The sequence below is a fragment of the Schistocerca gregaria genome, chromosome 3 (assembly GCF_023897955.1).
Source record: "Schistocerca gregaria isolate iqSchGreg1 chromosome 3, iqSchGreg1.2, whole genome shotgun sequence".
Lineage (NCBI taxonomy): Eukaryota > Metazoa > Arthropoda > Insecta > Orthoptera > Acrididae > Schistocerca > Schistocerca gregaria.
The window spans coordinates 428686771-428701809 of NC_064922.1; the positions used below are offsets into that span (position 1 = coordinate 428686771).

At 38.4% G+C, this 15039-nt stretch overlaps 1 protein-coding gene across 4 annotated transcripts in view; it reads right to left on the minus strand.

Annotated features, from left to right (window-relative positions):
* Positions 1-15039, minus strand: part of LOC126354628 (transmembrane protein 117-like) — a 483273-nt gene that overhangs the window by 50167 nt on the left and 418067 nt on the right. For all 4 annotated transcript variants that reach the window (XM_050004396.1, XM_050004394.1, XM_050004395.1 and 1 more), the window contains 2 exons: positions 2522-2683; positions 1990-2094 (listed from right to left, as the gene is read on the minus strand). In XM_050004396.1, the coding sequence (XP_049860353.1) occupies positions 1990-2094; positions 2522-2683 (267 nt within the window). The remainder of the gene's footprint in view (positions 1-1989; positions 2095-2521; positions 2684-15039) is intronic.

Sequence of the window (15039 nt, forward strand, 5' to 3'; positions counted from 1 at the left end):
GCATACCTTACGGGCCTAGCACTTCTGCAAGAAAGGATACAGCAAAGAAAAGGCTTATCCACAGCCTAGGGTATTGTTTCCAGAATGAATCTGCACTCTGCAGCAGAGCGTGGATTGATTTGAAACTTTCTGATAGATTAAAACTGTGATGGAACCTTTGCCATTCATGTCCAAGTGCTCCACTGATACAGAGCAGGTATTAGTGGCAGTAAAGTTGTGCTGATGTGTTGTGAGTTGTGACTGAATTGCTTAGTTGATAGAAGATTCTCCTATAAAAAGTAAAGATCTCAGGTTTGAGGCCCAGTGTGGCACCCAGTTTTCATCTGTCAGGGAGCTTTAAATCAGTGAACAATCCACTGCAGAGTGAAAATTCACTAGGTGCCATTTGATTGTAAGATACTGGCAATATCATGTGCAGTTTGATTTGAAATGTGGAACTGATGTATTTTATGCATTTTACACTGACACAGTGACTAAGACCCACTTACGGGTTGAATTTTTCTCATTTTGCACATGGAATACACATCTGTGATAGTTGCATGCATTACAACCATGATCAAAAGAAACCCTTATTATGGACATCATTAGAAAGAGCTACCATTAAAAAAAACATGTGAAAGATAAGGTAGTATATGATCAGTTTTGCACTGTGACACAAATAACTGAGGTAACTTAAAAAGCAACGGGGGCGAAATTAGAGAATAAAAAAGCATGAAATAAAGTATCTGTTGCAAAAATATAAACAGCCTTTGCTGGAGAATGATTTCGATTGTGAAAATCTCAAAAACTGTTAGGTTGTGGGCCTGATATGTATAACTGAAATGTTATTTTTGAGTGTTTTAATGATTCCACTTTTTCTCAAATGCATCCTAAACCATGACCTTTGGCCTAGACTTTTTTTTTTAAATATGGAAGCATAATGACCTAAATCCTTTTATAGGGGTTACTTTAAAGTGAGTGTAAACTGGTATGCTGAAGATTGGAGGATCACAAGGCCATTTTTAGATAAAACACAATAGATGATATTATTGTATTGCTCTAGGTCTGATCACATCATTAGAAATATTGTGTGAGGGTAATCAGTCAATGAAATAGAATACAGTATTCTAAATTCTTTGGTGTTTATATTGTGTTTGTTATTCACACCAATAGATAACACTGCTTTTTCTCTTGTTCTGGTCCAAAAAATCAGAGGATGGCTATAACATAAGGCAAAATTGCTAAAATAAACAAGTTTTATGATCTTGACTGTTGATTTAAGCTAAATTATAGTTCCTTTGCAATTTAATACATGTGTATTTTTTTAAATCTTTGCTGCCAACTTATTCTAGCGAGTTCAAAAAAAATTCTCTGGGAGGTGCCAGAATGCCATTCTGGCCAAAATTAAGCCTTGATGGCAACAACAAAGCAAAGTTTGAGCTCATCTCATGCATTATGACTATTATTATCATAACACTTGTTACAGCAGGAGCCAGTAACCACATTCAGATATCAATGACAAATGCTGCCAGTAATTTGTCTGTCACATCCATGCTTTGCATGTGGGTAATGGAAAACTAAGCATGTCACCGCTTCCCAACCTCAACTATACTTGATCACTAATCACTTTCCTTTTTATTTTGATCAAAGTATAGTGGCATACAGGACACTGAAATTGTGGGACACAAACTGACGAAGATGGCAACTCACAGAAAATGATCTTTCGATAATCCACCCACTCTGCTCAGTTCTGGATCTTTAATAGTTTTAAAGTTTTAATTTATAATTGGTGTTGTCCATTAAGGTAACAGGAATTTTGCCACTATATCTTAAAAATATTGATATAGAAACAGCCCTAAATTCTAAAAATTAGGGTGTGAAAGCATTCTTACCATTCACAGCTTATTTAGTAAACACTTTATGTATGGAATGAAAATTTTCTTTTGTTACAGTACTATATTTTCTCTGATAATCACAAAATTACAGTAATAATACGAATTAGAGACTGACCTGTGTACTGGCCGAAGTCCTTTGGATCATAAAATATTTGGTTTTTCCACATATTCAAGTCCAGCAACATGACAAGAAAAATTATGCCATAGTTGAACCATTTTCCTATGACAAAAATAAGGTATATAAAAAATCCGAGTAACAAAAATGTAACCTTCTTCAGTAAATGCAAATGAATATTATCTTTCAAAAAATATTAGTAAAGGGTGACAACAATTCTTTACATTGAAAATTTTAAGTGAAACATATACATGAAAAATATAGAAAAAATTATAAAAAGTTATAGTGAAAATGTATTATGTATCTCTTCAAAGCAAGCAAAAATTTTAACTAGGAAAGAACCACTCACCACATGGAATACATGTTAACAGTAGACAGACACATAAAAAAAGGTTGCTCAGCTACATTTTTTGTGTACATATTTCGTTTGTACAATAAAGTAAAGATCACAGCTAATCTAAAATACTCAACTGTTCTCAACAATATTGTGTTGTAATTTGAAACACTACTCATTTTAAATAAATAGTTGTACCTGTTATGTCTACTTCTGCATACTTCCACTGCAGTGTGGCTACACTGAAACCCGGAAGGTTGACGTGCAATGTTGTTGTGAAATGTGGGAAGTCCCAGTCTTGCATGACAATCAGTAAGTCCATGACTAGGATGAAAGAAGCCAGAAATGCACGCGAAAGCTCTGTAAAATAAAAATTAAAATTGTGCCTTCAATAAAAACAATGCCTCACTGCCATGATGACCCAAATAAAAACATGTACTACACTAATTTTAAGAATACTGTATGTATTATGTAGATTGGGAAACTTACAAGACAGTACTGACCATATGACTTGTCTTAGCAGGTAGATTAAGAATGGCGTAATGGCACTACCCAGTGTCACTATGGAAATGGAATGTTCGGCACAACATTACCATCAAGCACTGTGAACCACCCCTTAGTGAGTGCTTATCAGGAGTGCCCTCTGATAAGAATATGCCAGAATTCAGCATATAAGCTAGCCTAGGGCCAATTTCAGTCAGTTGTGGAATAACCTGTGGAGTGTGCAGTGTGTGTGCTATTGGTTTGGCTAGGGTGTTTACTTTGTAGACTCTATTTGTCATAGTTAGTACTTTGATATTTAATTTGCTTTTGTTTATGGACTTAATGATAGCTTGTACTACTTCTGAAGTGTGTTCTGTATATAGCTCTTGTGAACAGAACAGGGCAAGCCAGCATTGGTTGTGCTTGTAGGTTGTCTTTTTTTAAAAAAAGTGATGGCACCTTGGGACCCATGACACTTGCAATTCAGAACTTGAACATCTTTATTATTAACTGAGAGTGCAGGTGAAGGAGGAATGTCTCCCACACCACCTGTGTTCATGGCTTTTCCAACATTTAATGAACAACAACAGGAGTGAGATGCTTACCACTGACGATTGCAGTTATATTTTATGGTTCATTAAATGTCCAACTTCAAAAGACAAAAGGCCATGTTCTTGTCAGGAAATTCTGAACTGAAACACCTAATGTAGAAATTTGAGCCATTAATGAAAATAATGGAGCTTGAGTTTCCAGAACATTTTATTTACTACAAGAACATTTTTGACACAAAACATGTTATTGCAGCCAGGTTAGAATTTTGGCTGTGAAAAAAGGGTCTCAATCAGTCTTATACAGACTGGGACACTAACATGGGTTAAGTAGCTACAGTTTGTAACTACAGAATTGGTGGTGTGTTTGACCTTGTGGAAGACAGTTTATATGTATTAAATACCAACAAACAGTATTTACAGTATGTTCCACTGTATTTTGTGCCATTTGCTTTTATGTGGTCTTAACTATTGGACAGAACAGTTGTTGCATTGTGTTCAACAATGTTTTACAACTTGTTTAATGGGGTAATAAGACTACATGAAAGTTGACTGGTTGCAAGTAAACCAATCAAAACTGAGGGAAGATTATAAATCACATGACAATTGTTAACAGACTCCAACAAGCTAACATCAATATTATACAGAAGATTTATATTAAAGCTGGAGAGAAATATTTTTCTCAATCTAGGTCACTGTTCTCCATAATACCACTGAATATAGATATTGCTAAATTAGTATTGGTCCCCAAATATAATGTTACCCTACAGATCTTAAGTAAATGAACAAATGTTTTGTGCACACTTAAACCATTCCCTATTGATGAAATTTATTCCTTTTAAGTGCAATTAATATTATCATATGAAAAAACTGAAAATGGAAGAGATCAAAATCAAATAACTCAGACTGGAGCATTTGGCAAAACTAATTGCTATAAAGAAAGAGTGTAAACTGCTATAGGGAAAACAATAAGCCTTTGTAGAGTTCCAAGGAAGGCTTACAAATTACTTTAACCACACTAACTGCAAAGATCTTGATACAACTTAGAAATACAAATATCAGCATTTACTGAGAATATAAGTCAAGATTGGCCATACATTGGTGTACTCACAGAAAGTGATTGATTCAAGGATGTTTACTAGTTTAAAGGACACCCAACAAATCCATTTATAAACCTTCATTCCCATTTGGATCTACTTAAAAAGGATGGTTACATTGTATCTAAATTTGGTGAGTTGGGCATTGTGCATGCAGCAATAGAAAAACCATTTGTCGAGTTTAAAACTGAGGATAGAAGGTCATTCAATGGCAACTTGATTGCAAAAACTGTACACTTATGTTTTATACAGAAATTCTGCAAGAATGTGGAGCAGAAGAGTTGTAATGGAGACATGAGAAGATTTTGATTGCTCTAACAGTAGCATTATGTGGGAAATAAAATACAAAATTAAAGTCCCTGAATGCTTTTGAAAAGTAGATGAAAGCATGGCAACACTTGTTTCATACCTATATGAGCCACATGTTATTTTGACAGTTATTGAAAAATAATACAGGTAATTTGGATGTGGCAATAACAATGGGACACTTAATTTAAGGGCCCAACTGTGACTTTCATCAAGCAAGGCTCAAAATTTGGACTAGATTTATTGAAAATTAAAGCAATTATTCATGCAGACCCCAGTTCTCAGACATATTTTATAATAATATGCAACTAGGAACGAACAACTGAATGAAAAACGTCAAGTAATGTTAAGGGCTTCTTAAGAGTATAGTTTTCATGCTCAGCAACAAACAAAAATACTTACAGAGACAGTAATATTTTAAGATGTGGTTAATTGTAATTTATGTTACTGAATTTGGCTGTGAGCTTTGTAAAGTTGGTTGCTTACCTCAGGGGCAGAATGGTTTGGTCAGGTATGCGGAATTAATGAGTGTGACAAGAAAAATGTTTTATTGTCTGCAAATAGTGACAACTCATGGGTGTACATGATTCATACTGATCAGCTGCCATGGAATAAATTTTGGCACAGAAGTGCCATGGATTAGTGAATGTGCATTACAGAGACAATCAATCATCTTCAGATGTAGTACATATTTGTAGGAAGAAATAGGAAATTAACTTAAGGCTGTTGTAGTACGACACAATAAATAGAAGAAAAATGACATTCAGAACATTTAGTAAACATTTGTGATCATGCCTCATCTGCATAATGCAATTACGTGTAAGTACAGTTACTGTTACTAATCATCTGCTCAAGCAGATGGTACAACAACACTTTGGTTGATTGATTGAGGGGCATATCAGACTAAACAGCTAGGTCATCAGTCCCAACAACACTTTGTCACAACGTTGGGGTCATGCTTGATCTAAAACAGAGAAAAGTCAACACAAAGTGTTCTGAGTGGTATTGACTTTTAAGGAGTAGTATTTGGAGGGCAGCAGCTGATTTATCATGCCCTTACTATAGCTAGGCTATTGGGAGTTCATAATAAAGTAATTTCTGCAGGTTACCAATTAATAATAAGATCAGTACATATGCAGTCCAATGTGCCACTCCATAGAGTCAGTATTCGCTCTTGCACAGAAAAGTTTGAAGAAGCCATACAGATTAGACATGGAAGTAATATTTGAGGATCTGCAATCATGCTTTAGCCATCAAGCTTACCTTAACCTGTAAGTTACACTAGTAACATCCATAAAGTGAGCCCCATGGTTTTTACTGATACATGACAATAATGCAGACAATTAAGACATGAGAATAACATTATGGAATGTAATTTGAGGGTCAGTTGTGCCAAAGCAGGTGAGAAGGTCAATCTACATTCATGTTTAAGTGCCAAGTGTGTATGTGGGGGGGAGGGGGGGCACCACAGGGTAACAGAGAACAAGATTATGGCTCTGTGGTATATACTGAACATGTGTTTCATTTTTTACGGTTGTAAAATATTGGGAGATCAAAATGTGTAGGTGTGCTGACAAAGGTGTGCGGGTTCTGCAAATGCCGACAAAAGTATACCACTGACATTCTCCTTGCCATCACCTGCCCCTGCATCTGATGTCACAGGCACTTATACCGTGGCCAGAAGCCTGATAGATATACTACTATCATTTAGGGTATTTTCATAAATACTATTTGACTTTTTCAGATAAGCAAATTATAGATAACAAGTTCAATAAAGATGTTCTCTGATACATAGGTTTTATAACCAAAACACTTGCTATAATCAAACTCCGAGTGTGAAATCTTATGAAACAGACTCAAAACTCAGTGGAAAAAATGTGACATGTAGGAACAAAGAAGAAGACGGTATTATACCATATTACAACATTCTGGTCCTAAAAGAATTTTGTGAGACACTGGAAAAGGTGCTTCCATGTGTGGAGATCAAGGATTGTCTCTGTGATGGCATCTTGCCTCATCACACAGCATAGTGTCAGACAGTTCTTGGCCATAAACAAATCGTCAATGTATTTTCAATGACACTTCTCAACAGAATTAGCTCCCAGCAACATTTTTCTGTGTTCTAGAATGAAAAAGAGCATAAAAGAGAAACATTCACAGGACATAGGTAAGCTATAAACATTTGGACCTTTACTCAGGAATTGGGCCTTGGGAACTGATGCAAGAATCCCATTTTGTTGTGTGTGTGGAGGAGGCAGGGGTTGAGGGGGGGAGGTGGCAGATGGAAAGGGGGGGGGGGTATGTGGGAGGTCTTGATGGAGGTAGTTTGCTGTCGCAGTCAACCCAACTTACTGTTGGGTGTCTGGTGTGTATCTGTGTCATGTGCTTGTAAACCGGTATCAGTTCATAGATTGTCCCTCTCGAAGTGCACCAGAGTGTCTGCTGAGCCTGGTGTCCCCATCCAAATGTGGATCATCATCAACAGTTTCTATGTCATATGTCCTCACTCCATGAAACACTGAGGTTTGCAAATTAATCCAGGATACTGGCACCAACCCTGACAAATACGAACTTTGTGCCCCTCCCCTTGTCAGCCAAATATCGGCAGTCAAAATTTCTTCCACCATCAGGGATCAGATCAGCTACCTCCAAGTTGAATGCCACTACACAAGCATGAGTTAATGATCTGGGCTGTGGAGGCAATAAATATTGGAGATGAGACAAAAATGGCCAAACACATGAAACAGCGAATACGATAACAAGCACTCAATCTTACTGAAACTTCCCACGTATGATGGTTGGTCATCTGATTCAAAACGGTATGTAAGAAGTAAACAATAAGAGAAATTATCACTATTATTCTTATGTCCACAGGAAGAAGCTGATGTAAGATGCTAACACACTCATTTGTTGTCAGGTACTGACCTAGGTTTTTGTACTGGGAGAAGGGATGCGTCACAATTTGTTACTCTTCCCCTCTCCCCTGCAAATACTACTTTCACTAACCCACATTTTTAAAGTGTGGCAGATGTCTATGATTTTAATATTAACAACAATATTATTTTTGCAATGTTTTAATATAATAATAGAACCTAATGATGTGTTTGCATCAATACTTAGTTTATCACTTTATTGTATCACCCAAAAAATTGCAATTAAGGAAATTTGAAAAGCATTAGTCCAAAAATTTGAGAAGAATGTGTGTCACATTATTTATTCAGTAACTATTATAGTAACAAACTCTTTGAATTTCAACACCATAATTTACACAAAATTAAATCCATGAGTGAACTCATCATTATCAGTGTGTCATTTAACACTATAACTTGAACATGATCTGAAGACTATGGCTATGTGAGGATTTAAATGAGGGAAATGCTCTTTCTTTCTGTCATTTGCACTTATGTTTGGGAAGTCAGTCAGATATACTTGTGTCTGTTCCTTCAGGCACTGGTTTTTTAATGATTCACAGCTATTGTACATGTGACAAAACTGATTCACAAATTGAGAATACGGTTTGATGTCAGTTGTATATTTTATTAGTGACACATGAAAATTTGTGTGAGAACAAGACTGGAACCTGGATTTTCCACTTACTGTGAGCAGTCCCTTTAACCACTTCAGCTATGTGTGCTTACCTTACAGACTAACCTGTACTTCCATATGCCATGTTGTTCATATGCCCTATACTCACACTTAGTGATGCTTGCACAGGGACAGAAAAATTGTTATTATCGTCATTTTTAGTCCATAAAGGCATGTATGCCAGTAGTTTTACAACACACACACACACACACACACACACACACACACAAAGGCAACTCATCTGTGTATGTGTTTGTTGTCTATTTTTGACGAAAGCCTTAACATCCGAATGCTCTTTGTGAAAGCCTTTCTGTTGTGCCTATCTGCAACTCAGCATTTCACTGTATGGTGAGTGGCAACTATCTTTTTCGTAATATTGTTTCATTCTACCCTGAGTTTTCTACTGTTAGATGCCATATAAACATGGACATTCTATATATGCCTTGATGGGAAAATGACGATAATAAAAGTCTATTTGTGTGATGAAATCACAAAGTGCGAGGACAGGGGACATGGACAACATTACTTATGGAAGTTCGGTTTGGTCTGGGAGGCATGCATGCCTACCCCAAGTGTAAGTTCTGCCTTGAGCACTGAGTCAAAAGGTTGCTGCTTTACCACTGCACTGCAGTGTTGCACGCATCTGGACGGTTTTTCCGTAGTGTTGTTTGTGTCACCATGTGTGTCACATCATTGTTTGATTCATAGCATTAGGTTTTGTGTGTGTCCATTGGTAGCAGTGTAGTCCAGTCATAATGTTAGCCACAGGTTCCAAGTGTGTTTGGAGAAAGGGTACAATCAGCTTTAGTTTCAACAAATTTATGCATTCTGTGCAGGCCTGATCTTTGAAGCTCCAAAGATCCATGACTGGCTCGTTGATACCATTCATGTAACATCTGATCAGATTCATCCTGCCTATTTTTATTCTGTTAAATATGTCTTTTTTGCTAAGTTTTTGGATCCACTACAAGTAGATAGGTGACTTTTGAATCATGATTCTCAAGTTCCCATCAAGCATTGTGATGGTTCTATAAGTATGGTGCTTCTTGCTAATGCGAAACTGGATTATATGAATGTCTGAGTGTTCAGTTCCCACCAGAAGTTGATGACAGTTTACTTAAGAAGGTTTTGTTCCCTTATGGTGGCGCAAGGGGTATACATTGCGGATGCTAGTCTGCTCAACACTGGTCCCCCTCTACAGATCTGTACTTACCACACTCATATAATGTATAGTGGGGTGACAGTGATTTGGATTCCCCGCCTAGCAGGGACATGGACTTGTCATAAGCACTAAGGCTGTGAGCAGTGTCTGTGTGCCACTGCTGTAATGGGAACCGTTGCTGAGACGTACAGGCCATGTGGTGTCAACTGGTGGTGTGGCTCAGTCATTGCTGTACTTGCACCTGTTTGTATCATGCCACTGCACACTCATGTTGACTTAGTTGTTTCTGGTCTCGAGTGGTTACTGATCTGAAACTGTTGTATTGCTACACCAATTCCACTACATTCCAGACTTCTTAGTGCTTTATGCACTTTGTGAACTCAGTTTATTGCAGACTTATAGGAACATGTGTTCATTTCTCTGTGGTTAAATTTACACTATGGAGCAAGTGACAAACAATTTCTAACGATGCCATGCAGGACTGAAAAGGCAAGTGGGGACGTTCTTTCTGTGCAATGAAAGTGACAACCTTAGATCTAACTGCCTGAAGCGGGTGTTTGTATTGAAGTCGCCAGTGTCGAAAATTGATATTAGCTAATCTTGCTTCTGCTGCTCACAATGTTGGTGACACGCCATCCCCAAGTGCAATGGAACAAAGGGGGGGGGGGGGGGGGGGGATGCAGCTTACTGCTTCCAACTTTTCACCTTCACCCTTGCAGCATGGTCCTGAAACTGTAGTTGCCAAGCCCACAGTGTCTGCAGTATAATACAAGTGACATTTTTCATATGGTGGTGAAAAGTCTACTCCTCAGCCACCCCTCCCTGAAGTACGTTTGTTGGTTAATGTATCGTGTAGTGTTGAATCATGCATTCCTGACGGGGTTGATGGTGCAAAAAGAGTACTGAGGTATCTAGTGTTTCTCCTAGTATTCCTCCCACAATTGGTGTAACTTTTCTGGAACCACCGAAGACTGGGAAGTTGTTGAACCTTCTGGTGTTCCAATGAATCAACAGTGTTAAACTGAGGCACCACTAAATTTACCTTCTCTTGTGCATCAATCTGAGTTGCAAGGATCCTATCTTCTGGAGTGGGTCTCTGAGGCTCCTTGTTTGTCACCTACTTTGGTTAGTGTCCAAGAACAGCCTACATCCCCAACTGCAGATGGTGTATTGCCTCGTAGTCGCTGTAAACAAGAGTCCAACCCGAGTGTGTGGTGACCCATGAAGAGAAGGAACACAAAGATTCTAGAGGTAGGAGAGGAAGCTCCCCACCCTCTGAATGGTCAGCAGATCGAATTTTGTTTCTTGTTGTTTAAGTTTGCAAGCTTTCATGTTTCCTTCTTTGGGCTTTAACAGGCTAGAATCAGACCTGTGGCTTGCTTCATTGTGTCAGTTCATCTATGGCTCCTGTGTGGAAGTTATATTTCTACAAGAGGTTCAATTCATTCATTTTTCTCTCCTTGGTTTTTGCACTGTGTTTAATGTGGCTCATGAATGTTCCACTGGGACTTCCTTGCTTTTAGAGATGGTATTCCCACTGAAGAAACTGAAATTCTTGACAATGGCGTAAGAATAGCAAGTACTTCCCTTTACCTGAACTTGATTCTCCTTTATGCACTGTGCGGTACCACAAGCACTTTGGACCACTCCCAATTTTATAAGAAGTTGCAGAAAAGTCCACTGAGTATTTTGATAGATGATGATTTTAGCTTGTGTTGCATATTGTAGATCAGTCTCCCAATCTTAATTTCTGTCAAGAATTGCAAGATATAGTTCGTTCCTTGAAAGTGCAAGATGTTTGCGTCTGTAAATGTCAGACTCTTGTCACATTTACCTATTTTACTGCTAGTTTGGCAGTAGGTTTGACAGATTTTATTCATCTGATTGGATACGTAATAGGATTTTGGCTGTCAATGTCATCCCCACCAGCTTCACAGGACACTGTGCAGTGACTGTTACTTTAATTATACACAACAGTCAGTGACATTGTTTCGATGCTGAATGTGGTGCACTTGGAGGACCCAGTTCTAGATGAAGTGAGGGTCCTTCACTCCTGTTCAACTGCGCTTTGTGCCTCCATTTTCAAACAGTGTGTACAATTGGCAAAACTGTGACTCCGACAAACGTTGATATGATTCCATGCTGATGGAGTGCAGGAATTTGGTGAGACATGAAAATCTAATCACTCTCTCTTATGTAACATTTATGAAAGAGCTCACCTGGGTCCCTTACAGATTGCAGATGTCAACATGTAGAAGCACAGCTGTTATGATTGAAGCAGGGCCAGGATTACGGATAAGATCCAAACTACGTTCCTTGGTAGTGGACAGGGGCGATTCTAGAAGTCGGTCAAGGGGCGGGGGGGGGGGGGGGGGGGGGCTAATGGAGAGGGGGTTGGGAGAATGGAATATCGCTTAACAAAAGGAGAATTTGGGTCCTCTACCAACAAATTGGTAATTTTTAGTGTTGCTTAATGGAGATTTTGGTAACTGTTTTGAAGTTCATGGTAAAAAATGTGTTTTAATAAATAATAAGACGCCTATTTTAAATTGAATGATATTTATTGGTTTAGATAGTAAGCTATTTTCCACTCTTATTCTTTTGTTAAAATGTGTTTGAAACACACAGTAGCCTATATTGCTACACAGTTATTAAAAAAAAATGATTGAATCTGTTGGAGTAATATATTCGCTGATTTCTGAAGTCATTTTATCCAGTGTAATATGATACTCCATTGGCGGGGTGGGGGGGGGGGGGGGCTATAGCCCCCATAGCCACCGCCCCTGGTAGTGGATGATAATTTTTCTATATCATCTGATTTGGTATCAGACTCGTCATCGACGTGCGTGTATTGTGTGTCTTTTAAGACTGAGGACGGCAATATTGCGACGGCATATGACGACTTATTGCATGCTCTACATCAGTTTTATATTGGGCTGTATGAGATACCTGTTCCTGCTGATATGTGATCTGATTTGTTTGTTTGTCTCTGGATCGTAGACTTACACCTGCTCATAATGCTGTGTTTTTAGATACTTTTCAATGTAACAATTTCTATGTCCTTATTGTCAGATCTCCTTCCTGTTAAGTTACAAGGATTGGAAGGTCTGCCAAAGTAGTTTTATGTGTGTTATTGGTCTTTGTCAAGTACTACTTTTACCCTGTTTTTGAAAGAATTGTTAAGAAGGGGGTTTGTGCCCAATTCCTTTAAAGTTGGCAAAATTGTGTTAGTTTCTGAAAGTTCTGATCAAGCAGCAACTGATAAATTTCTCCTGGTTACCTTATTAAATTCTGATTATAAAACTGGGGCAATAATCATGAACAGCCAGCTGTCTGCATTTCTGGGAGAAGTTGTTGCTGACCATCAAAGTTCTATTCCTGACCGGCCGGTAGTTGAATGTCGTGATCCCATATTGGTGGCTGCTGTTGCCTCTTCTCCTAGTGTTCTGACTTTATTGAATTTTGACAAGGCATTCGACTGGGTCAGCCATAGCTTCCTATTGCAGGTACTGGAAACCATTGGGTTCACAATTCACGAATGCAAGGTCTTGTCTAATTTGTTTATAGGTATCCAAACTTTGGAGGCTGTCAATGGCCAACTGACACCCCAATTACCATCCATAGGGGTTTTCCTCAGGGAAGTCCACTTTCAAAGTCGTTTGTTCTATCACCTGAGCCCCTTCTTTGAAGGATTGTCACTCACTTCGAAGGATGGACACTCTTGGGCGAGATGACCTCAGTGTGTGTGTATGCGGACAATGTGATGGTGTTACTCCATTCTCCCACGGCAATTCCATTGCTCAAGGCTATTGTGGATACCTTTCGCCTTGCATCTGGTGCCCACATAAGTGAAGGCAAACATCAGTTAATGAAATTATTAATAATGCTGTCATTTCATGGGCAATGGAGGTTAATAGAATAAATCTTTGGCAGTCATAACTGATAGTTCTCTATTCCAAATGGCTACACTTAATTGGACTTTCCAATATTCAAAGGAAACATTCTGTGTTTTTGTTCAGTGCACCGTATTGACTACCTCTCAAGCAAACTCCACGTTCATGTGTCTGCTATTTTACTGTCTGCGGAAGGGCAGTCATGATCCACCTGTCAATGTTAGTTATGTTAGTCGATATAATTTCCAGTTAAAGCGTGTCTGTGAATTTCATATCTCTGTTAGTTATCTGGGGGCTGATATTCTACAGAGGCAACATCTTACTACCATATTTTTGTTAATGTGCAGGGGAGGGGCTGACTATATGGCATCTGTTGAATGTGCGTTGCCGTTTATTCTACAAATGGCAGTGACATCATCGTAGTATTATTTGGTACACAATCTGTTATCCACCAATGAGCACATGTTTCATATTGGACTTAGTCTCACCAATCAGTGTAGTCGCTGTCTTGCCATAGGTACGCTACAACTTAAATTTACCTGTCAAGGTCATGAAGCGAACTGGCACTGGCTCGAAAAAGAATGAACATTTCTAACTCTACCTGTTGAGATTGCCATTTTGGCTGATATCCTGTTTCGTATAAATCAGTCATACTTACTGAAGTTAACGACCCTTACGAGTGTTGGACTGGTGCCTGCTTTCATGCGTCATGATCAGCCCCAGTTGAACTGCTCTGTCAGGAGGGCAAATATGGAGTTGGATCAGTTGCGTACGGCTGCCACTCTGTCAGACATTGGATTGGTTCCTCTCGAGGCTATTGATAGGGGAGATTTCACAAGGCATGGCCTACACCTCAGTAGGGAAGGGAAGGGTAAACTGGCAGGATTGTTAGCGAAATAAGGGAGGACACTAGTACTCGTGGATGTACCTCTTTTTTAGACTAATATCAGTGTCCAATGAGAAGTTCATGCAGGCAGGTGCTAAAGAGGTCCAAAACTCACAAAACTCTCACAACAGGAAAGTAAATAATAATGTTACCATATTTAACCAAAAAATTGGCGGATTAAAGAAAAAAGTAGATTCTCACAAAAGTAAAGTAAAAAATAATGTCACCACTTTTCACCAAAATATTCCAGGATTGAAGAATAAAGTAGATGAGTTCCTGGTTTGTTTAGATGACATTGAATCTGATAATGAAATAGGTATACTATGCCTGTCTGAGCATCACATTGTGCCTGATATGGAAAAGGTAGATATCAGTGGTTATAAACTAGCTGCACATATGAGTAGAGAGAATAAGGTGAGAGGAGGAGATGCCATATATGCCAAAAGTTATCACTGTATAAAAAGCTTAGGTACAAAAACGTTTTGTCTAGAGCAACATATAAAAGCATGTGTCTGTCATCTTAAACTGAAGGAGGGTTCTTTTATAATTGTAACAGTGTATAGGTCCCCTTCAGTAAACTTCCATTTATTCCTGGAAAACTTGGATGCCATGTTGTGCTATCTGTCAGATAGGGGAAAGCAAATTATTATTTGTGGGGACTTCAATACTGATTCACTGAAAGAGGGTAATAGGAAGAATGTCCTGGAAGTCTTGCTCAGTTCTTTCAATTTGACATCTGTCATTAATTTTCCTATT